The 25,211-nt window shown below is 42.4% G+C and overlaps 1 protein-coding gene across 2 annotated transcripts in view; it reads right to left on the reverse strand.

Moving 5' to 3' along the window:
• Nucleotides 1-25,211, reverse strand: part of SIK3 (SIK family kinase 3) — a gene marked incomplete at its 5' end in the record, with an annotated part of 279,640 nt that overhangs the window by 69,462 nt on the left and 184,967 nt on the right. For both annotated transcript variants that reach the window (XM_079788490.1, XM_079788489.1), the window contains one exon: nt 12,933-13,094. In XM_079788490.1, coding sequence (XP_079644616.1) covers nt 12,933-13,094 — 162 coding nt within the window. The remainder of the gene's footprint in view (nt 1-12,932; nt 13,095-25,211) is intronic.

Here is a 25,211-nt window from a genome sequence, read left to right on the forward strand (position 1 = left end):
ATTTTTTTTCCAATCCCCAAACACCCTGGTTGGTTGGTTAGCATTTGTCTGCAGGCTGAAATGTATCTTAGATCCCTTTCCCTTAATACACAGCAGCAGACCCTAATTTGAACCACATGTCTTTCTCCCAGGGATGGTTTAAATACCAGAGCTTTACTATCGATTTTAAGACTTGAAATTCTTTGTTCTAGGCAAGATCAGAAGCCCAGGGCTATACAGAGTGGTGACATTGTATCCCTGAAAGTAAGTACATCATCAAATGGGTATGTGCTTGTGGTCAGGGGAAAGAGGGAAGAACGGGTGGCACTAATTTAAAAATCAGGACAACTGCAACAAGAAATTTTTTTTTGGCCCACCACTTCATGATACCCTGGACTTCTTTTCTGGCTGACCAAGGAGCAATCCAAAACAGATGGAAACAGATTAGGCAGAGCCTGCAGCCAGTTCCAATGTTCACAGTCACTGTTAAGGTCATATAGTACCGCTACAACTGACGGTCAATGCCTCCAACAGTAATCTGAGCTTCACTTTATTGTTGTTATAAATAAACAGCTTGTAAGTAGGGGCAGAAGTAAAAAGTGAAGTGGGAAAATACTTATTTAGCCTATCTAATAGAAGAGTAATATGCAAATTAACTATCACTGCCCTACACCCACATGCCATGCCCACCAGCCAATCAGGAGCAAGTATGCAAATTAACCCAACCAAGATGGCTGCGGCCACAGAACTGCAGCAAGCAGGAGGCTTGGGTTTCCCCAGCAATGGAGAAAGCCAAGCTTCCCTGCCACCCTGGCCAGCCCAGGCCTCCACTCAAGGCTACAAAGTTTCAATTAGAGAAGATAAATAAATCCCAACAAAAATGGCGGCAGCCATGGAGCTGGAGAGAGCAGGAGGCTTGAATTGCCCCCAGCGATGGAGGAAGCCTAGCTTCTGCAGCCCTGGCCTGCCTTGGCTACAAAGTTTCAATTATAGAAGATAAATAAATCCCAACAAAAATGGCTGCGGCCAAGGAGCAAGCAGGAGGCTTGGCTCCACTCAAGTTTCAATTATAGAAGATAAATAAATCCCAGATACCAGGGCCTCTGCTTGGGTCGCCAGGGGGCATGGCCGGCCTGCAAACCACCACAGGCCCCTCGCCCAGGCCGCCCCTTGCCCCAAGGGAACCCCCACCCTGATCCGGGACACCCTTCAAGGAAAATCAGCTGGCCCCCACACGTACACTAGGCCTCTATCCTATGCAAATTGACCATCACTCCAAAACACAAGATGGCTGCCCCCATGTGGTCAAAGATGGCTGCCCCCCATGTGGACACAAGATGGCCAGCAGGGGAGGGCAGTTGGGAGGGACCAGGCCTGCAAGGGAAGGCAGTTGTGGGTGATCAGGCCAGCAGGGGAGGGCAGTTGGGAGGGACCAGGCCTGCAAGGGAGGGCAGTTGGAGATGATCAAGCCTGCAGGGGAGGGCAGTTAGGGGTGACCAGGCCAGCAGAGGAGGGAAGTTGGGGGCGACCGGGCCTGCAGGGAAGGGCAGTTGGGGGGGATCCAGGCCTGCAGGAGAGAGCAGTTGGGGGGAACCAGGCCTGCAGGGGAGGGCAGTTAGGTGTGACCAGGCCTGCAGGAGAGGGCAGTAAGGGGTGACCAGGCCTGCAGGGGAGGGCAGTAAGGGGTGACCAGGCCTGCAGGGGAGGGCAGTTAGGGGCAAACAGGCTGGCAGGGGAGCAGTTAGGCATCAATCAGGCTGGCAGGGGAGTGGTTAGGGGGTGATCAGGCTGGCAGGCAGAAGCAGTTAGGGGCAATTAGAAAGGCAGGCAGGCAGGCGAGCAGTTGGGAGCCAGCAGTCCTGGATTGTGAGAGGGACCCCAGATTGGAGAGAGTGCAGGCTAGGCTGAAAATTTCTGAGGACTCATAACCCCAATACTGCACTTGCAATTAGAGACAAAGACCAAATATAGAAATAATTTTGGCACTTGGTTAATTTCTCAATGGACTAAGGCAGGGAGGTTGAGGGGTACAAGCTGTCAGATAATGTGCCAAGTGGAACTTGAAATGACTCAAAAAAAAAAGAAACCACACCAAAAAAACACAAATATCAGCACCCATGTAAGAACACTATATAAATAGGACTTAAACTGTTACTTACAGGGACTGTTAAAATGGAACATGACACATAGGAACTAATCTTCCTTTTTCTATACAATACGACTTAGTCTGGAAATCATGTGACACAAAAGCTTTATTTGGAAGTGAACAAAACAAGAGTCTACTGTGTGGGTTTCAAAATAACACTTGTGATGAAGGATGAGTTTCAAAGTTCCCAGGAGTCATTTATTATTCACTCTTAAAAATGGGTACTGGGAAGTCCTCTGTGTTTAGCAATCACTCCAACCCCTGGCTGAACTTCCTGACAGGGAGCTAATAGAGAAGTAATGCCAAAAACCACCCACTCATAGCCTGAGCGTTTATACACAAGAGGAAATTCCTTATGGGGAAAAAAATCAAGTAATCAGCATATTGAGGGGTAGTTGGTTTAGTTTAAGAAACCAGATTGGAGAAGGGGAGAGGGCAATATGCATGAGATTGAAAGAATACATCTACCTTTTCAGAAAGGTATGTGGAAAAGTGCTTCACTACTAGTGTTGCAGCTGCTGCTTATACACCATGATGGGCTGCTCCACATCTGTCATTAATCTTAGCCACCTCCTGACCCTCTCCAGCCCCGGAGCACCATATATCTAATAGTATGATCACTATCTCTGTAGAAATAAAAGTTTAAAAACAAAAGTCAGGCCAGCATTACACTGGCATTTTCAATTTTAATAAAAGATGTCTTTTCCCCAAAGCTGTAAAGTACTTGAGCAGTTAGGATCACTGAACTCAGCTATTTTTAAATGAGGTAGTAAACCAATTTCTTCCACTCTATTACAGACTAGAGGCCCGGTGAGGGCCTAAGCTGCAGTCTGGCCTCCCTCTGCTGGAGGAGACCGGGCTGATCAGGGGAAGGCGCCGCCCCATCACCCCACTGCTGCTGCCAGTGCTGGCCGCGGCAGCCGCCAAGGTGTTTTCATCAACATGAACTCCAGTCCCTTTATCACGAAAAAATGACAACTTTCTTTAGGCATTTTCAAGATGTCTCTTTCATAGGATATGATATTTCTTTTTTCTTTCTTTTTATCCCCACCTGAGGATATTTTTCCATTGATTTTTAGAGAGTGTGGAAGAGAGAGGGAGAGACAGAGAGAAACATCAATGTGAGAGGGACACTTCGATTGGTTGCCTCCTGCATGAGCCCCGACCTGGGCCCTGGCCAGGGAGGAGCCTGCAACCTAGGTACATGCCCTTGACCAGAATCAAACCCAGACCCTGCAGTCGGCAGGCAGAGGCTCTATCCACTGAGCCAAACCGGCTAGGGCAGGATACGACATTTCTTAGCCGCTCCAGCAGCAGACCTTGGTTTTTTCCTCTAGGAGTGAGGTGGAAAAACCCTAGCTCACCTTCTTGGATTCTTATTACCCAAGTTACCAAGAACACTGAAAGTGGCATATGGGGAGCTTAGCCAACGAGCGGTCAGAAAAGGTGTTTCCTCTGCAGCTCACGCACAGAGGCGGGACCGCCAGCACGCATGGCTGGCAGGCAGGCCCTGTTCTCTCCGGGCCTGCGCCATCCATGGCTTGCCTCACCGCGCACGCAGTCCCCTCCCACCCACCTGTGCGCGAGCCTCCTCCTGAGCGGTCTTGATGTTATGGCGTCCCGGCTAATTTGCATACTGCCTCTTTTGATAGATAGATAGATAGATAGATAGATAGATAGATAGATAGATAGATGATAGATAGATAGATAGATAGATAGATAGCACTACTCCAACCTTTCTCATAAAAACAAAAGTTCTCCCCAACACAAGACCTTTTCACCAGACTCACTACTGAGGAGAGGTTAGAGAAAGAGTGGTAATGATACATTTTCTATAACACCTGCAAGCAATATTCATAGGAATTCTCAAAAACATTAATACATTCTATTATAGTCATGGTTCTAAATAATATGTTAGAATAATACAAATCCAATCTCTTAACCATGGAAATGTCTGATATTGATAGGTCCTGGATTGCGAGAGGGTGCAGGCCAGACCGAGGGACCCCACCGGTGCATGATCAGGGCCGGGGAGGGATGCAGGAGATTGGCCAGCCAGGGAGGGACGCAAGAGGTTGACCAGCAGGGGAGGGACCGCGGGAGGGCTCCAGGGCATGTCCAGCCCATCTCACTCAGTTCTGATCAGCCAGACCCCAGCAGCAAGCTAACCTACCAGTCGGAGCTTCTACCCCCTGGTGGTCAGTGCACGTCATAGCAACTGGCCGACCAGTCAACTCTCTGCTCCCTGGTGGTCAGTGCATGTCATAGCAAGCGGTTGAGCAGCCTTAGCATATCATTAGCATATTATACTTTGATTGGTTGAACAGCAGACTGGATGACTGGATACTTAGCATATTAGGCTTTTATTATATAGGATATCACTATATAATTATGCTGTGTGCTGAAACTAATATATCTTGAAATCCAAAAGTTTTGGATACACTAAAAAAGAAACCAGTCTCTCTTTTTGACATCTCCTTCATTTCAACAGTTTCTATCCCACTTCACACAACACACAAGGCACTTACTCAGAACCTGAGTGCATAGTACTCTGGGCAATTTGTTAGTCCCTCCCCAACACAAACATGGAGGTGAGGAGCTTTAAGACCCTGGTTGGTTTTTTCAGTGGTTAGAGCATCAGCCCATGGACCAAAAGGTCTCCAGTTCGATTCCTGGTTAAGGGCACGTACCTTGGTTGCAAGTTCGATCCCCAGCCCAGTCGGGGCACATGTGGGAGGCAACCAATTGATGCATTTTATCAAATGTTGTGCCCAACATGTTCCCAAACACAAGGAGCAATTTGAAATTTTGAGATGCTCAGATAGGTCCAAAACACATGCCATCCAGCCCTGTGTCACTCAGCTCAGCTCCTTCTCCTGCAGATGGAGGCGGCCAGCTTTAAGGCTCAGCTTTCCTTGCCCACAGCTCTCTTCTTTTCCCCACAGTCTCAAAGCAAAAGCTTCCATTTCTTTTCTGCCTCCTGCTTTCTTCTTCTTTTCTGTTGTCAAACCTCCAACTCCTTCTCCCACAAAAGCCCTCCAAAATAGAAAATCTACAATTAATTGAGACTGGCATGGAAACCCTTGAGGTTGAGAAAAGTGATAGAGGATTCAATGTGCACACACTAGAGTGGTGTGTAAGGGGAGCCTGTGGCTGGGAAAGAACGCTCTAGCCTCAGTCCTTCTATTGATGTATGTTCATATATCCTCAGGCATAGCGCGGCAGTGTGCCAGTTATGTGACATTACAAGCTAAATAAAATATACCTTCCTGAAACATCCATTTTTTCTATGTTAAATAGTTGAATAATTTTAATATTGAAACAAATATAAACATTGTACCAAGAACACAAAATGTGCATGAATTTAAAAGATAAAGCATGTGATTAAAAGTGAGCCATTTCTGCCCAGCCTGTGTGGCTGTGGTTGAGCATCAACCTATGAACCAGGAGGTCATGGTTAGATTCTGGTCAGGGCACATGCCCAGGTTGTGGGCTCGATCCCCAGTGGGGGATGTGCAGGAGGCAGCCAATCAATGATTCTCTTCATCATTGATGTTTCTATCTCTTTCTCCCTCTCTGAAATCAATACAAATATATATTTTTAAAAAAATAAAGTGGGTCATTTCAAACTTTGTGAGCAGCAATACTCCCCCCCCCCCGCCTCCCCCCCCCCCCCCCCCGCCGGGCCACCGTCCCGTGTGAGATCCTTTGGTAGAACAGCTAATTGCAAGCTAGAAACAGAAAATTGTTCTTGATGCCAGCAAGGCACAATCACTTTTCAAGATGAATAAGATCTCACTATAATCTAGAACCAAGAATGACAATAAACCTGCTCATTTGAATTTTAGACTTTTTTCATACAAAGTCAGTCAACTTCATTATGAAATGCCTTTTGAATGGAGGCACATTAATTTCTCATTTGTAAAACTCCAGTCTTAAGAATAGAACTCAAGAAAGAAGTTTACAAACTTTATTTTCCCCAGGGGCAACATGCTGTACATTAAATTTGCTTAGCACCTTCACTTTGAGGGCCACCCACCATTTCGGGGTGAGAACATGTACTGACAGTATGACTCCCAGGCTCTACTGTGATGACCTGGATTCAGAAAAATCACATGCCTCTGTGGGTCTCAATTTACTGACCTGTCAACCAGAGAGGTGTACTGAGTGATTACCTAAATGAAAGGTGTTAGGATTATGACATAAACATTTGCAACTGATACAATGAATATTGTGTAACTACTTTCTGTGACCAGTCAGGGACATTCTTAATTACCAACCTCTGGAAGTGTTTACTATCTATCTCCCCCCATAAGAACCTTAGTTCTCAGGTTTCCAACCTTTATTCCTTATATGAGTGTATCTTAGTATATTTATACTGGAGGTCAATGGACTTACAAACTTTTTTAGTTTCTCACTTTGAGAAACTGATCTCACTACATCAAGGTCAAAAATTTCCACAGTACCTTAAATAAATGCACTCTGGAAATTCTTTCCAAAATCCTGGCTTTGCTGTAGTTGTACTTCAGATCTGTGCTGTCTACTGATTGCCAACTAAAACAATAACACCGGACTGGCATCTATCTCATGGACACCATTCTGGGAGTCGACATTTAAAGAGAAAAGTTTCCAACTTCCTTAGGTTGAAAAAAGTTTCCACAATTTCCAAAACACTCTCAAAACATCTTAGTATTTCAAATAAATACGTTGCTTCAGGGAGAAAGCCAGCTACATTTAAGGTTTTTCTTGAGCAGTCTTTTATAAATATAGGATTTTCTCTATTTAATCTTTGGGAACAAGAAGTAAAATGACTTTCAAACAGCAATGCATCAACAATTTAAAATAAGACAACACCATTTTTCTTTGATAGGTTAACATTCCATCAGTAAGAAAATCTGATTTCTCTATTTCTAAACAAATATTTAATAAGAAGTTTCTCTCTCCCTCTCCTTGCCTTTTTTCCTTTTCATGTTTTCTACCACACCCTGATGCAAGGTCCACACCCTTATGCAGGATTTTACCATTTCACAACCTTTAACTGATCCTCCTATTGCCTTCCTGTCCCTTCCCCCAATTCCCACCCTTTTTTCTTATCCATCCTGTACCTGATTTATTAAGCCTGGTATTCAAATAATTTCACAATTTTGTATCAATACATACCTCTCCCGCCTTCTCAGACATGACTCCCCTACCTACGCCTCCCCTCCAGCCAGCGCTTTACTTTGTCTGCAAATATGCCAAGTGCGTTCTGTTGCTGCTCTTGCTTCTCCAACTCAGCTTCCCGTTGTGATCAAAACAAAATCCCAAATCCTCACCATGTGCATAAAGACCCTCCATGTGCAAACTGGCCCTGGCTGGCTCCCTCACGCCATGTCCTTCCACTTCTCCCCTTTTTTATTATCTCCAGCCATGCTAACCTTTCTCCAACCACCTCAAATATGCTAAATCCATCTGTCAGTCAGGCCTTAACACTGCTCTTCCTTCTGCTTGGAAGGCTCTGACTAACCTGCTTAAAATCAATCTCTCTCCCACAAGTCATTCTATCACTTTACTCAATTTTATCATTTTTACAGCCCTAATGAGAGCTTATTTGTTTATGTGTTTTCTCTCTATCTCCCCCCATAAGAACCTTAGTTCTAAGGGGCTATTTTATCTGCTGCTGTATCTCAGTGCCTAGACTTGGTAACTTCGCCTTTCAGAAGTAAAAATACCATTTTTTTTCTGAAAATGATTGATGCTTATTCTGGATTACTAATGCTAGAAACACACACACACACACACACACACACACACACATACACACACACATATTTTTTAAATCTTCACCTGAGGATATTTTTCCCACTGCTTTTCAGAGAGAGTAGAAGGGAGGAAGGGAGGAGACAAACTGGTTGCCTCCTGCACGCACCCCAACCTGCCCTCGATCGGGAATCAAACCCGCAATTCTCAGTGCACAGGGAGATGCTCTAACCACTGGGTAACACTGGCCTGGGCAGAAACATCTTTTAAATAATTCTATGGAAGACAGGTTTGCCACTGCCTAGATTGGTGTTTGCACATAGCAGATGCTTTCTAAATATTTGCTGACTAACTAATCCTAATCCTACTGAAATTTTCTCCTCTACCTTCAAGAATCCCTACTCATCCTTTAAAACTCACCTCCAATGTGATGTCCTCAGTAGTGTGTTTATTTCCTTATCACTACTGTCTACGGTTCAGATCAATTAAGCTACTGAGCACCTACTATAGGACAGGTACCTGCTAGGCAGTGGTGGCAAAACAATCCAAAGTCCTTGTGGCATTTACAGTCTAATGAAATTTTATAAACTGAAGTTGTTTCTTCATCATCTGAACTCCTGTGGTAATTAGACTGTATAGTTAATGTGATAATGAGTCACGATGTGCCTTGTAGCATTTCTCCTATTGTACCATGCTGTCACCCAGGAATGCAGACTACATGCTGAGAGAGCCATGCCAGGCCTTCACCTGCTCTTCTGTGGACCCTCACATATCTGAGGCATGAAAAGTAAAAGGTTAGAGGCCAAGAATCCTATTCTTTTCCCAAAGTTGGACGTTATATGAAGGAAATTTACATGAGTGCTCATTATAAGAAAATTCAGATTTGGAATGTTAAAGGTGTGTGTTTTGATAATTCTAATGTTTTCTGAATAAGCTATATTTGCATGCCAAATATGATGAAATTAAATGACATATATGAAAATGCTTAGCAAAGTACTTTATGTGTGTAAAACATAATTCCTGAGTTATTTCACTGTTCAAAGGTCTAAGCATTTGCTACCCAAATAGACTGTAAATTTTTGAGGTTAGGAGTCACTTCTTACATTTCTTTTTTCTCTTCCAATACACGTGAGAAAAGAACCTTTGTTAACAACAATTAAGATTTCAGATAGCTACTATAAATGCTTAGACTCGGTAACTTTGCCTTTCAGAAATAACATTTTTTATTCTGAAAACAATCAATGCTTATTCTGGCTTAGTAATGTTAGACATCATTTAAATAATTCGAGAGGAGATAGATTTGCTACTGTCATTAATAAGAGTGTTTTAATTCTAAAACCATAAAGAAAACCAAGTTATTTACCTCGATTTTATTCTCTCTAGAAATAGCAAAAGAACAAAGATTCACAGAGAAGAATTTAAGCACAAAAACTCTTAAACCATAGAATGATGCTGGATCTTTTTAAAAAATTATTGTTATATATTTTTATTGATTTCAGAGAGGAAGTGAAAAGGAAAGATAGAAACATTAATGATGAGAGAGAATCATTGATTGGCTGCCTCCTACACAAACCACTACTGGGGACTGAGCCCACAACCCGGGCATGTGCCCTTAACTGGAATGGAACCTGGGACCCTTCAGTCTGCAGGCTGACACTATATCCACTGAGCCAAACCAGCTAGGGCGATGCTGGATCTTTTAATACATGTAACTGCAGTTTATTTTTCATGTCCAGAAAACACATTCTCTTGAAGAAGCTGTTATAACAGCCACAGTGCTTTGTAGTATCAAGTATGAAGTGTAAATGCCACATTAATTCATATGAAAAGTAAAAATAAATTAATGTAAACACAACATCCCCAGAACAGCTTATCCATCTTCTGCATTTGAACAGGATGCATAATCTTTTCACCAAAACCACTTAGGAAACATGGCATAAGGAAAACATGAATTCCTTACATTTCCTAATCAGAATTTTTATTAATCCACATCAATCTGTCACTATAACATATATTAATGATTTTTTAAAAATTGGGTGCTTTAAAAAATAAATAAATAAATAAATAAATAAATAAATAAATAAATAAAAAATGAGGTGCTTAAGGCCTGGCTGGCATGGCTCAGTGGTTGAGTGTCAACCTATGAACCAGGAGGTCACGGTTCGATTCCTGGTCAGGTCACATGCCCGGGTTGTGGGCTCGATTCCCAGTGAGGGGTGTGTAGGCAGCAGCTGATCAATGATTCTCTCGCATCATTGATGTCTCTCTCTCTCTCTCTCTCTCTCTCCCCCTCTCCCTCTCCCTTCCTCTTTGAAATCATTAAAAAAAAATTTTTTTTTAATGAGGTGCTTAAGACGTAAATTTTAAATAAACCAAAAATCTATTATCTCTCTTATGTGTTTCTTTCATAAGTAGTGGCTCCTTCTCATTGCGATTTGTAATAGTTAATTGGTAAGCTCACTGAAAAGATCAGGGATCTAGAAGTTACTTTTAGCTTTTAGAATAAAAAGTTGATTTCATTACTTATCTGACCATATCTTGTCAGAACCATCCAACCTAGCTCTCCAAAATCAGTCAGCTGTGGTCAGCTTCACTGAGCAGTGTTTCCCCCACTGGTCCATTACGTTCAAAGAAGACTTGGCAGATGACAATGGGAATTTTACCTAGTTTCTGTGTAAGAAAGGAAGTTCGGGCAATGATTAAGAAACTGAGTAATGGTGGCATGAAGGAAGGAATGCATAAGCAAAGGCAATGTTAGATATTACAGCAGGGCAAAAAACTAGAGGTGTTCCTTTATTTTTTGCTTTTCTCAAAAACAAACAATAAAAATACAGACTTTGCATCAATGATTTTAAAAATCTTGCCAAAGTATATGTGCTAACACAGAGAGGGCCAGGGCAGCTGCTGGCACCCCAGGACTATGTAATCACACATCAGCAGGCAGAGACTCACTGTGACCACATGGGCTTAACTATTTACAAAGAAAGGCATTTAAAAGTCTCTACCCAAATACTTGTCGGTAGAGTGCCTAAGTTCAGTTATCACTGACTAGTGTCTTTTACATTTGCTTTCTCAATGCAAAAACCAAAAGCTACACAAAGTTCCCTAAATCAAAATGGTTCTAAATTCAAAATCAAGAACCAAGGAAGCATTAAAAAAATGTTAGCCTTTGGTCATTGGAGAGAGACTAAACCTGTAGAAGCAATAGAGGGCCTTCTTTTAACTCACTAATCAGGAATCCAAAGATCCCCATAACACTGTGGCAGGCTAACTAATAGTCTTCCCTCCCCCCTCCCGCCCCCCAAGCACCCATGCCCTAACCCAGTGATGGGCAACCTTTTGAGCTTGGTGTGTCAAACTTTGCCAAAAAACTGAGCATAACTCGGGTAGTGTGTCACTTTGAGGAAAAAACATTATTTCGCAAATGTTTCATCCTCAGGAGCAGCAAATGTTTCATCCTCGGCAAGCGGCCTCCTCAGCGGCCGCGTGTCATCAGAAATGGCTAGGCGTGTCAGTGCTGACACGCGTGTCATAGGTTCGCTATCACTGCCCCAACCCATGGAATTGTGAATGAGTGTGTTACCTACGTGGACTTCAGCAGACATGATTAGGTTAAGGATCTTGAGATAGGGAGGTAGCCTGGATTATTCAGGAGGGCCCAATGGAATCAGAGAAAAGTAGGAGGATCAGATTAGGAGTGGGAAATGTGACACTGGAAGCAAGAGGTGGAGTGAGGTGTGAAAGGGGCTAAAGCCAAGGAACGCAGGGCCTCTAAGAGATGAAAAGCAAACAGGCAGCCTCCAGAGCCCAGAATGAGCCAGTCTACCAGCACCTCGACTTTAGCCTTGAAGACATTTCAGATTTCTGACCTCCAAAACAGTAAGATAGTACATTTGTGTTTTTCAAGCCATCAAGTTTGTGGTATTTTATTATAGCTACAATGGGAAATTACAATGAATAATTACAAAAAAAAAAAAAAAAAAAAAAGGCTTGAAACTGCCAGGCCTTCCCATGTTACCTACCTCTGTGGGAACTATCAGCATCTGGAGAGTTTGGAGAAGAAGACAGACTTAGGGCAAAGGAAAACATGACCTTACATAAGATAAAGAGGGAATCAATCCCTACTGATGATACACTGAGCAAGTGCAGGCTTCAGAGAACTTGGAGCTGGTGAAAGCTCTAAACAAGACGGCACCGTCAGCCTGACAGACAAATACAGAGCGAAGACGCTCCAGCAACGTGAAAGGAGAGCCTAGAAAGGGAATAGACGCATCTACACGAAAGAAACTGTTCGAAGAATCGCCAACTGTGAGGGTACACGTGGGCACTCTGACCTCTAACAGAGGACGTAAAGCTGAGCTCTCTTCTGCCCTGCGGACGAGGGAACTCTGCAGAACTGCTCTCCGCCGCCCGGCCCGCCGGGGATTTCAAGGCTACTGCATTCTAGCTATAAAAACCGTCAGAAAACAAAAACTGTTTATTTTCACATTATAGTTCCTATTTGTCATCTGCAGTCACTTCCTCCCATCAGTAGGTGGTGGGCGTGGATTGGTTAGCACATGCTGAGCGCTAACTGAAGCTGAAGTCTAGGTAGACCGAGGCAGGGAAGATGCTTCTGAGGCTCTGCCAGATGAGCAGATGAGTGAAATCAGAGGAACCATGGACTTCCTTTAAACCACCACATGATCAGTTCTCCCTGAACTACCATGAACCACCGACTTTAGGGTAGGCATGCTCTATATCAGGAGCACCATAAATCCACGTTCTCAGTGAAGCTGAGAGGCACAAAATTTCAGCAGTTTTTCTTCCTATTTTTCTATATTTTATTCCTTATTATTTAAAAGGGACTAGTCAACCAAAATAAAACTTTAAATACAACCCCTTTCCTTCTTTCCTCCCAACACATAAATGTATTTTGAAAATTTATCAGTTTTCAAGCCACACACACAAAGGAAGTATTTTCACAATATTTCTTTCTGAATGGATGGAAACAGACAATCCCTTGCTTTAAGAATCTTGAAGGAAAAGCTCTTTTGTCCTTATTTCACATCCTCAGCATGCCTCTCACCTGCTATTTTGATATTCAGATTGGCGTCCAGAAGCAAATTCTCAGCTTTTAGATCACGATGGACTATGTTCCGACAGTGACAAAAAAAGACAGCAGCGACGATCTGCTTGAACTTCCGACGGGCCTCCTTCTCCGCCATTCTGCCATGGGCCACCAGGTGGTCTGGGTGAAGAAGAACAGAGTCAGTCCTCATGTGGCCACTGGGATCATTTCAAAGGGCAGATGTAAGGAGGTACAGGGGGAGCCCACCAAACAAATGAGCTGAAAGAAGTAAAATAAAAAACAGAAAACAACCCACTTACAGTCCTGGTTTGTATCTATAAGAAATCATTAGTAATCAGTACCCAAACTATTTTAAGTAGAAATCCTGTTATATACATATGACTAAGAATACACTTGCTTTACCACACACACACACACACACACAAGAGTTCTGAGAGACATATGGTATTTTTCAAGGATCATAGCACTTAACACCTTCCTTTTCTTATCTCCACTGCAGAAGTTTATACATACACAGCCAACGTACACTTGAAGATAAGTATCAGCAATATTTCCTGTGCTAAAGGATGAGTCAAAAAGAAGAGTTCAATAAACTTTAAGCTAATATCTCTTCTGCTTTCTCAAAGTTTTACAATTTGACATAAAATATATTTATTTGGTGACTATATTCTGTAATGCATAATATGCCTGCATCTTTACAGTGCTTAGCAAATATTTTAAAACTATATTATTAGTTTTTACAGATAACATCAATAAAAAAGGTGCATTTTCTACCACTTTAAATGAAATAATTTCATTGGCTATGTTGCTAACTAAGGTATATAGCAAAAGAATTTATGTTATAAACTTTATAGTACTATAAATAAGGGTATCTTCTATATTTAAAAATGAAATACCATAAATTTTTAAGTTCTTTTTCTAGTAGTGGCAGTAGGTTTATATTAAAGCAATGGCATACATATTCTTAACCCAGTTCTTCATGTAACCAGAAACATATACAGGTCATGACAACTGATGGGATCAGAAACATTAGCAATGATATAATTTGCTCAGTTTTAAATTTCTAATAGTTTTATTAGCACTAATAGTTTTATCCAGCTGATCTAGCTGGAAAAAGGACACATTTGCCACCATAAGCACCTTGACATAGTGGAAAAGTGAAAAATTAAACACTATAGATAAAGGTATTATTGTTTATCAGTAGTTATTTTAGTAATACTACCCAATTGTTTCGGTGCTATTGCAGTCACCAATAGGACTAATCAGGTATATCTTTTCTTCATCACCAAGAGGAAGTTTGGGGTAAAACATATGTACCAGTAATACTGCTAAGACTAAGAGTTTAAGACAAGAAATTGGAGAGGAGCATGAAGAAGGGGAGCTAAATAACAATCCATCTACATAGCGGATTTTCAAATAATTTAAATTCTGACCACAAAGACCATAAAATTTTGGACCAAGAATATAGTAGTTTTAATAATATTACCTTACAGATCATTTAAATTATTAAGAAAACCCCATTCAAAGGAATTGTTATAATTATTATGAATGACCCACACAGAAAATCTTTGAAGCATTTCCCTCAAAAACAATCATTATTACGGCCAAGATTAACAATTGAGTAAAGAAAGGAGAATATACAAAGTCTTCAGCTTAGCAGCTCAGAGACTAGAATGAAGATGTCTATGGGAGTTAGAGTGCTGATAACTGAGCTCACACTCTGGTGTTTAGGCTTCTGGTGAGACCTGTCATATGAATTTTAAACACAAAAGTTGTTACCTAACTAGGGATAGTAACAACATAAACTGTTAAAGACCTGGACACCCATCAGATGTACAGCACTGTGTTTTATTTCAAAAGACTATTCTCTAACAGTACCTGCTCCATTGACACCCCCCCCCCCATTTCTCTTAACCCAAGGCCTAATTATTCTAATAATATGTTTTAGCTGCTAAACTTTGTCTAATTAAAGAGCTTTGAAGAGACAGCTATTCTTAAGAAACATAAAAATAAACCCTTATGAAGGTTTACCATCAGAAGCTCATTTGGCCAAGCCAACCATTAATTAAAATGCCCAAGAGACATTCGTCTGGCAGTAAATACTAATTACCAGACACATCAAAGAGCTTCTTAAATACAACAGAATGATTTAGTAATTTCCAAAATAAGTGATTTTCTTTTATTAAAAAAACACACAACCTCTTTATATTTTCTAAGTACTTTGTTTTCTTTTTCTTTTAAGTACTTGTTTTTTAAAAAAATGATTGGAAAGCTCTCAAAATTGTACACAGGCCAGGAGCTGGTGGAATGTAGCCTAGTTTTATCTCTACAATGACACACTGGTTGTCCTTGGGCAAATCATTTATACTGCCAGTATCCCTACCTCTTGATCTGCCAACTAGAAATACATTCTGTTACATGCTAGGGACAAAGAAAGGATAGTGTATTTGGGTATAAACTTGTATTGTGATTAAGAGTTATCATATATGAATGACATGACTTTAAAGACATTTAAAAAGCTATTTTTATTTACTTTTAAATTGTTATTGTGAAAGTATTACATTTGTCCCCCATTTTTCCCCATTATCCCCTTCTAGCACGCCCCTGCCCTGCCCCAGACCTTCACCACACTATTGTCTGTGTCCATGGGTTATGGATATATGCATACAAGTTCTTTGGTTGATCTCTTCCCACCCACCTACCCACCCACCCCTGCCTTCCCTCTAAGATTTGACAGTGTGTTCCATGCTCTTTTGTAAAGGTCTGGGGCAAGACTATACAGAGAATATTTAAGAATTTGATTAAGAGATCACAAGGTTCTTCAGGATTCTGTAGTGTTTGAAGGTGATTATTAGGTACATCATTTGTCACTGTAACATGACCCTGGTAAAAGTATTTATGATAGCACAGTGGGTAAAGCAGCTTAAACTATGTAGTATTTTTCCTAAAGGTACCTACAGTATCCCTACAGTTATAAATATAAAGAAAACATACAAAACACTTTAAACAAGTGTTGACTGCAAACATTAGATGTTTTCTCTAGCCATTGTATTTATGCCCGAGTTTTCTCCTCCTTGGGAGCACTGTGCTTTTTCCCCAATACAGGATCATCTTAACAGCTCAACATCATTTCGATTTTAGCCTCTGCATTTAGTTTTGCCCATCTTATTGCCACACCACCCCCATCTCTTGTCCCCTGAGTTGGCTTTCAGTAGAAACTACGGGGCCTGTGGGTGTGCCAGGAAGCCAGCGGCCTGCGTGGTTTTCAGTCCCTGCAGAAACCACCTCTTAGCTGCCTGTGGACAAATGACTGCTTATGTTCATGTGTGCTGTATAGGCAATGAGCAAAAATTCTTCCAGCTCAAACAGGCTATTTTACTTTCGGCGAAGAAACCCAGAGCAGAAGCCCAGACTGCATTTAGCACAGTCACAGCATTTGAATAAATACTGGAGTAATTTCAGAAAGGCAAATGAAACAAAATGGCTCCTGAGCCACGCAATATTTAAGGTAAAGTATATTCTGAATCTTGTCAGGATAAACCCCAGCTGCAAGGAACTCTAAAGAGTTGTTCTGCTTCTAGGCAGCTCAGTGAGCTAGCTCTCCTAACACTGGGCGAAGTGCCACCCACATCTTCAGTCCCAACACCCCACATGACCCTGGCTGGCTCCGGTAGTCCCACACTCCTCCACCCCAGTCCAGAATCTTCAATTACATACACTCTGCTGAATAAACTCCCTCACAGTTAAGTTCTTTTTCACTATCAATTAACTACTTACCTATTTAATTAAAACTAAATGTCTCAGACAAATTTAAAGTTTTTCTCTATCACAACTTCACTCCAACCATTTCATCCCAGACCTGGATGAGGTAACTCTCAGATAAAAGCAGAAAAAGCTCTCTTATGTTAAGCTCTTATCAAAAGTAAGGAGTCTAAGTTCTCTTTCTCACTTTCCAATCGCCATAAACCACTGGGCACTAGATTTCTTTATTCATTTTTAATCTGCTCTTCCTCACAAGATGAAAAGAAGTTAGTGACACTAAGGGACTTCTATATCTCATGAGGAATATTATTAGAAGGGGAGGAAACAAATTCTGAAGTTTCAAAAGTATTAGCACACCAGCATGTATAGCGTTTGCTTCAGAATTCACTGTTTGTTATTTTGTCCCAATCTGACTCAGGAAGAAAGAGCTTGTGGTACATTTAGATTCTAACCTTTCAAAGAGCAAAACTGCACACCAGGCAGTCTTGACTTCCCAGCCCAGCTTCTGGCGTGTCAGAGGCCTGCCACTAATGGGGTAGTGGTGGGGAGCCAGCACAGCTTTAAGTCACTTTTCCACTATAAACAGACAGTGTCTCCATTTGTCTGCTGTCTACAACTCATAACTGATCCAAAACACCAGTTTAAAATCAAAATACCCTGACAACTTTTCACGATGAAGAAATAACCTCGTCTAGAATAGAGAAAAGGCGACATGTGTGCTAAGCTTAGGTAGCTACCTGAAAATGTCTGCCAATTCCAGCTAACCACAGCTAGTACTTCTCTGCTTTGTTACTCTGTTCTGTCATTTCTTCTTTCTACACCCATGGAGACAAATTCCTGTTTATCACACAAATGCTTCTTTCCAAAAGGGCCAGGGCAAGGCCAAGATAACTCAGCTGCCTGGGAGCAGGTTAAAAAGATTGCTCTCACTTTCGTCTCATGCTGCCCTGAGCCCCTGCAGGCCCCAAGCTGCCACTGACTAGAGGAAGAGGGTTTGTTATTTGTGTTCCTTGCCAAGAATCCAATGACCTCACAACAGGCTTCTACCTGCTGCTGCTTCTTATTACTATGTATTTTCTTCATCCTTCCAGGTGTCCAGGTAAAAAACCTTGGTGTCCTCATTCTCTTTCTCCCAAACCACACATCTTATCTTTCAGCAAATTTTATTAACTCTGCCTTCAAAACAGATCCAGATTTCCCCTATTCCTCAGCCCTACCTCCACTCCACTACAGTGCTCCCAAGTCTAATCCAAGAGCCATTATCTTCCTCCTGGATTATTGTAATGGCCTCCTAATATTAATAACTAGTATCCCTCTTTCTGCTCTTGGCCTCCTGCAATCTACTCTCAAAACAACAGCAAAAACCCAGTCTATGTGGTTCAGTTGGTTGAGTGCCATCCTGTGCATTGAAAGGTTACTAATTCAATTCCCAGTCAAGGGATATAACTGGGTTTCGGGTTCAAGCTCTGATGGGGCATTTATGGAGGGCAACCAATCGATGTTTCTCACATTGATTTTTTTTCCCTCTCTCTCTTCCTTCCTCTCTCTAAGCATGTCCTCAAGGATTTAAAAAAATACCCCCAAAACAACAACAACCAGAGATGGATCTACGATGGTGATAGATTAGGTGGAAGTTACACTCACCTCCTCCCAGCACCAAACTGGAATTACTCCTAAATTATAGAGTAATCATCCTGAATAACCAACTGAAGACTAGCTGGAGAGAAGCCATATAACCAAGCACTTACAGAAGGAGCCACGTTGAGACTGGAAGAAGTGCAGAGGTGTAAGAGGGCTGGCCGGGCTGCATGGGCAGCAGCTGAAGTTCTGGAGGGGTATCTCAGCTGCAGTACGTTCCCCCCGAGAAATGTGGGGTCTAAATCCCAAGCTGGGCTCCCCAGCCTAGAGCCCCAGAACCAAGAAAGGTGCCCACATAACATCCAGCTATGAAAAGCAGTGGGGTCTCTGTCCACTAGGGAGAGATATCTAGAAGGCTAGAGACGCAGACACCTTCTTAAAGGGCCAATGCACAAAATTTTATTCGCAGCCACTCACCCTGAGTTTCAGTGAAGGGAGAGTAGAGTGGACTAGAGCAACGTGAGGAAAGTCTGGGGTGGATGGCTCTGGGGAGAGAGCTGAAGGTTCAGCCATCAGCATCCCTGTGCTGAGTCATTCCCCCATACTGCAGAAACCATCATTCTCAGGCAGGCCATTCCCCTCTCAGAGACATCAGCATGTGGGGAAGTAATAGCCCCACCTGCTGGAATCTTTCTTGCCCTACCCTGTGGAGCTTACATCCTGCTGAGGAGTATAGTCAGAGGCGCTTCAGTGACTAAGCCTAACAGGCAGCCTGCATGCAGGCAGAGGTGGTCTCAGGTGCTTTGAGACATTTGCTGACTTGCCCCCAGACCCAGTGCTGGTAAAAGCAGGCCTTGGCACACAGATTGGTCCTCTTTTCACACACTCAGGCACAGCAGAGGGAGCCACAGCTGTGGATCATGGATAGCTCCAAACATATTGTCCAGGGGCAGTCACAGGCAGTGTCTGACATTGGCCTGCACAAGAATCCCTCTAAAGAGACCCAGAACCAATACAGCCAGTGGCCAGATTCAGACAACAGAACAAGACCAATAAGCTGTACAAGCAGTATATCCATTGGGAGAGCTCAGCAGGCACTATAACCTGCTGAAGTGAATTCTGCTTCATGCGATTAGCACCTGCACAGAAGCTTGAATGCTGTGTTGGGGGCTGAGCCATACAGTTAGTCAGCCTGAGGGTCGATTCCACACAGGAATGGGCCAACAGCAATCAAGACTCAAATAGGATAGAAAGGCCCACATAATGCCCACAAGGGAAATCCCTAGAGTACCCAGCTCAGGTGATCAGGGAGACAACACTAGGTTCCACAGGACGCTTACTATATAAGGCCACCCTACCTAGACTAGGAGTCATAGCAGATCTACCTCATACACAGAAACATACATAAAGAGGCAATCAAAATGGGGAGGTAAAAAACAGACTCCAAATAAAAGAACAAAAGCATTCTCCAAGGAAGAGCTAAATGAAATGGAGGCAAGCAATTTATTAAATATAGGGTTCAAAGTCATGATTATAAGGATGCTCAACATCATGAAAAAGGACATAGAAGCCATAAAAATGGACTTGTCAGAAATGAAGAAAGCAATATCTGAAATAAATAATACACTAGAAGGAATAAATAGTAGGTCAAATGAAGCAAAGAATTGAATCAGCAAATTGTAACACAAGGTAGAAAAAAACACCTAATTAGAGCAGCAAAAAGAAAAAAAATTTTTAAATGACAGTTTAAGGAACCTTTGGGATAACATGAAACATCTGCATCCAAGGGTACCAGAAGGAGAAGAAAGAGAGCAAAGGATGGAGAACTTATTTGAAGAAATAATTACCAAAAATTTCCCTAACTGGTGAAGGAAAATGACACAAAAGTCCAGGAAGCACAAAGTCCCAAAGAAGATAGACTCAAAAAGGCCCACACCAAGACACATAATAATTAAAATGACAGGGGTTAAAGACAAAGAGAGAATCTTAAAAGTTGCAAGAGAAAGGCAGTTATTTACAAGGGAGCTCCCATAAGATTGTCAGCTGATTTCTCAACAAACATTTCAGGCCAGAAGGTACTGGCATGAAATACTCAGTGATGAAAAGCAAGGACCTACAACCAAAGCCACTTTACCCAGCAAGAGTATCATTTAAAACTGAAGGAGAAATAAAAAGCTTCCCAGACAAGAAAAAGGTAAAGGAGCATGTTATCACCAAAACAATATCAAAAGAAATGTTAAAGGGCAAAGAAGAAGGAGAAAGGAGAAAGGAGAAAGGAGGAAGAAGGAGAAGGAGAACGAGAACAACCACAAGAACAAGAAGAAGAACAACAAGAACTATCACCACCATCACCAATAAATAATCAATGTAAATGGCTTAAATGCTCCAATCAAAAGGCATAGGGTAGCTAAATGGATAAGGAAACAACACCCATAAATATGCTATCTTTAAGAGACCCACCACAGAATAAAAGATACACACAGACTATAAGTAAAGGGATAAAAAAAGACATTTCATGCAAATGAAAGGAAAATAGAACTGGAGTAACAATACTTATATCTGCCAGAATAGACTTTAAAACAAAGGCTTATAGTAACAGATAAGAAGACCCACTACATAATGATAAAGGAAGCAATCCAACAGGAGGATATAACCCTTGTAAACACTATGCACCCAACACAGAAGCACCTAAATATGTAAAGAAAATCTTGATGGATACAAAGGGACAGATTGCCAGTAAAACAGTCATAGTAGGGGTTTTTAACACCCACTGACAACAAGTACTGACGAGGATGTGCAGAAGGTAGAACTCTCGTGCACTGTTGGTGGGAATGCAGACCGATGCAGCCACTGTAGAAAGCAGTATGAAGTTACCTCAAAAAATGTTCAGTAGTTAGAGCATCAGCCTGAGCAACAAATGGTCACAGGTTCAATCCAAGAGCATGTACCTTGGTTGTGGATTTGCTTCCCAGGTGTGCAGGAGGCAAACAACTGATGTGTCTCTCTCACATTGATATTTCTCTTTCTCTCCCTCCTTCTCGTCCTTCCCTCCCTCCCTCCCTTCCTTCATCCATCCCTCCCTGCCTCCCTCCCTCCTTCCTCTCTCTCTGAAAATACAATGGAAAAATATCCTCAGGTGAGGATTACAAAAAAAATTAAAAGTGGAACTGCCTTATGACTCAGCAATTTCACTTCTGGTAATATATCCAAAAACTCTAATTCGAAAGAATATATGTACCCCTATGTTCATTGCAGTGTTATTTACAACTAGGGGCCCAGTGCACGAAATTCGTGCACAGGGGCGGGGTGTGTCCCATCAGCCCAGCCTGCACCCTCTCCAATCCAGGACCCCTTGGGGCAGTTGGACATCCCCCTCACAATCCGGGACCACTGGGTCCTAACTGCTCACCTGCCTGCCTGCCTGATCACCCCTAAATGCCCCCCCTGATGGCCTGGTCACCCCCAACTGCCCCCCTCTGCTGGCCTGGTTGCCCCTCACTGCCCCCCTGCCAGCATGGTCACCCCTACCTTCCCCCCCTGCTGGCCTGGTCACTCCACGTAGCCTGCTGCTCAGTCGCTGGTTGGCCCTCACTAACCCTCCTGCCAGCCTGGTCGCCACACACAGCCTGCTGCTCAGTTGTTTGGTTGGCACTCACTAACCCCCCTGCCGGCCTGGTTGCCCCACGCAGCCTGTTCAGTTGTCTGTTCGGTTGTTTTGGTTGCGACGGTCGCTTAGGCTTTTATATATATATAGATAGCCAAGATTTGGAAGCAGCCCAAGTGTCCATCAGTAGATGAGTGGATAAAACAGCTGTGGTACATTTACACAATGGAATACTACTCAGCCGTAAAAACAGAAGAAAATTTTACCTGTTGTGACAGTATGGATGGACCTGGAGAACATTATGCTAAGTGAAATAAGCCAGTCAGAGAAAGACAAGTATTATATGATTTCACTTATATGCGGAATTTAGTGAACAAAATGAATTAACAAGCAAAATAGAGACAGACTCTTAGAGTACAGGCTAACAGCTCTCGGGAAGGTGAGGGAAAAGCAGAGGTGTGTGAAGGCATTGAGGAAAAAGAAAGAAAGCATTCATGGACATGGACAATAGTGTAGTGATGGTAGGGGGGAAAGTGGGAGAGTGGAGGTGGAAGAGGGTATGGGAAGGACAAATGATGATGGAAAGAAAAAACAAACAAAAAATAATGTTTGGTTTTACACACCAGTGATTTCTTTTCTTTTCTTTTCTTTTTAAAGTGCATTTATATAGATACACAAAGTAAACATTTTTTTTAAATATGAAATACTTGGGAATAAATCTGACATAATAGGTCTAATGCAATCTCAATCAAAACATCTTCAGGCTTTTTTTGCGGGGGGGGGGGGGGGGGCGGCTATAAACTGACAAGTGATTCTAAACTTCAGATGGGAATGCAGAGGACATAGCCAAAAGAACTTTGAAAAGGCAAAACTAAGTTAGAGGACTAAGGCTACCTGACCTCAAGATAGTTTAAAGCTTAGTAAACAAGACAGTGTGGTGTTCATATGGCTCTGTGTGTCTTCTCTTTTAGAATTGTTCAGTGTCCCTGTATTCTTGCACTCTCTATATCTATGTCTGTATCTCTATGTACCTAATGTAAAAAATGTTTTTATTGAGATTAAATTACAAAACTACTTCAAGGAGAATTTACATTTCTAAAATATTCAATACTTTTTTCATGAAAACTGGATGTTTTGTGACTTTTATTCATAATAAAAGTTCGTCTTTTTGGTGCTATTTTAAGTGAGATTCTTATATTTCTCCAAGATTGCTGTTTGCATATAGAAAGACTATTGGCTTTTTATATTTGGATTAACTCATGTTAAAGAAGTCTCACATTGTTGCAACAGTTTTTCAATGGATTCCCTTGAGTTTTCCAGGTCAGAAATCAAATCACCTGTGAATTATAATCATTTACATAACATATTTGTAAAAACAACACCAATAGCAAGAGAAATAATTATTTTTTTTTAAAAACTTTTATTTAAAAATAATTACAGATTCACAGGAAGTTGCAAAGGTAGTAGAGAGAGATCCCATGTGAGTACACTTTTCCCCAATGTTTAAATCTTACATAATTATCAAACAATATCAAAACCCAGAATGTTAGAGGGGTACAATGTGTGAATACTTGTTTGTAATTTTGTCACATGGAAATATCTGTGCACCTACCACTGCAATCAAGATACAGAATTATTTGGAGTACTCATTACTGAGTATTCCTGCAAGTATTCTAATATATAAAAACCCTGGGTCCATCACATTCACAACAACCGGAGGCTTGAACTAATGCCCAGGCTGCGCAAGCAGCAGGCTCTGGTGGATGGGGACTTGTGACAGCGGAGATGGGGACGGGGGCGGTGGGGCCAGCACTCACACTCATTCACAACTGCACACACGCACAGACACACACAGCGTCCACCAGCTCACAGCCTTTTCTCCCTCTTTCCCTCCCTCCCTCCCAGCTTGCTCTCAGAGCCTCTCTCAGAATGAGGAAACAAAACAGACTGGGCCTGAAGAGGCCTAGATGGAAGGGAGGGTGGGCAGAGGGTGGAGCAGCCCCCACTGGCCCCGCCCCCTCCCAGCTGGGAAAGAGGAAGAGGGAGACAGGGAGGCAGGGGGGCCTGGAGGACTGCTGAGAAAAACAAAGAGAGACAGAGACTGGGCGAGATCAGGCCGGCAGGGAAGGGCAGTTGTGGGCAACCAGGCCAGCAGGGGAGAGAAGTTGGGGGCGAGATTAGGCCAGCAGTTGGAGGGCAGTTAGGGGCGATCAGGCAGGCAGGCAGAGGCAGTTAGGGGCGATCAGGCAGGCAGGCAGAGAGGTTAGGGGCGATCAGGTGAGCAGTTAGGAGCCAGCTGTCCCAAATTGCGAGAGGAATGTCCGATTGGAGAGGGTGCAGGCTGGGCTGAGGGAACGACCCCCCCCTCCTTGGCACAAATTTCGTGCACCAGGCCACTAGTATAAATAAAAAAAGCACACTATATTTTCTTGTCTATTCCAAAAAAAATAAACTTTTTCCTTAAAAGGTTTGCAAAAACACAATTTCTTTGTAAAATACTTACAATCACAAAATATGCTTTAGTTCTGATTTCTCCAATGTAGTGCAAATGTTTCTCATGCTACACCTATATACTAGTAGCAAAAGTGAGCTGGCTAACTTTGTAATACAGAGGATCTTTTCTGAATCCTACCATAATCGACTGGCTCCAATCAAGCTCATTCGTTTTAAAAATATATTTTTTTTATTGATTTCGGGGAGGAAGAGAGAGGGAAAGATAGAAACATCAATGATGAGAGAAAATCACTGATCGGATACCTCCTGCATGTCCCACACTAAGGATTGAGCCTACAACCCCGCATGTGCCCTGACCGGGAATTGAACCCAGGACCCTTCAGTCTGCAGGCTGACACTTTATTCATTGAGCCAAACCGGCTAGAGCTCAAGCTCATTCTTTACAATCCAGCTCAAAGGTCATTTCTCTGAAACGTCCCCTAATCTACTCACCTACCCTAGAAGAACTGCTCCATAACTTATGTCAAATGGCATTTCGTCTATGTACCCCTACATCATCAGTGAACAATTGTACTACAATGATTTCCTAACATGTATGCCTTCCCTTGAGGACCAGGGATTCTTTTTCTTTTTTTAATATGTTTTTATTGATTTCAGAGAGAATGGGAGAAGGAGAGAGAGAGAGAGAAACCATCCATGATGAGAGAGAATCATTGATCGGCTGCCTCCTGCAACTTGGGCATGTGCCCTTGACCGAAATCCAACCTGGGACCTTTCAGTCTGCAGGCTGATGCTCTATCCACTGAGCAAAACTGGCTAGGGCTTTGTTTTCTTTTTCTTCACTGAATTTATTGGGGTGACATTGGTTAATAAAATTA

The sequence above is a fragment of the Cnephaeus nilssonii genome, assembly GCF_951640355.1.
Source record: "Cnephaeus nilssonii genome assembly, chromosome: 13".
Lineage (NCBI taxonomy): Eukaryota > Metazoa > Chordata > Mammalia > Chiroptera > Vespertilionidae > Cnephaeus > Cnephaeus nilssonii.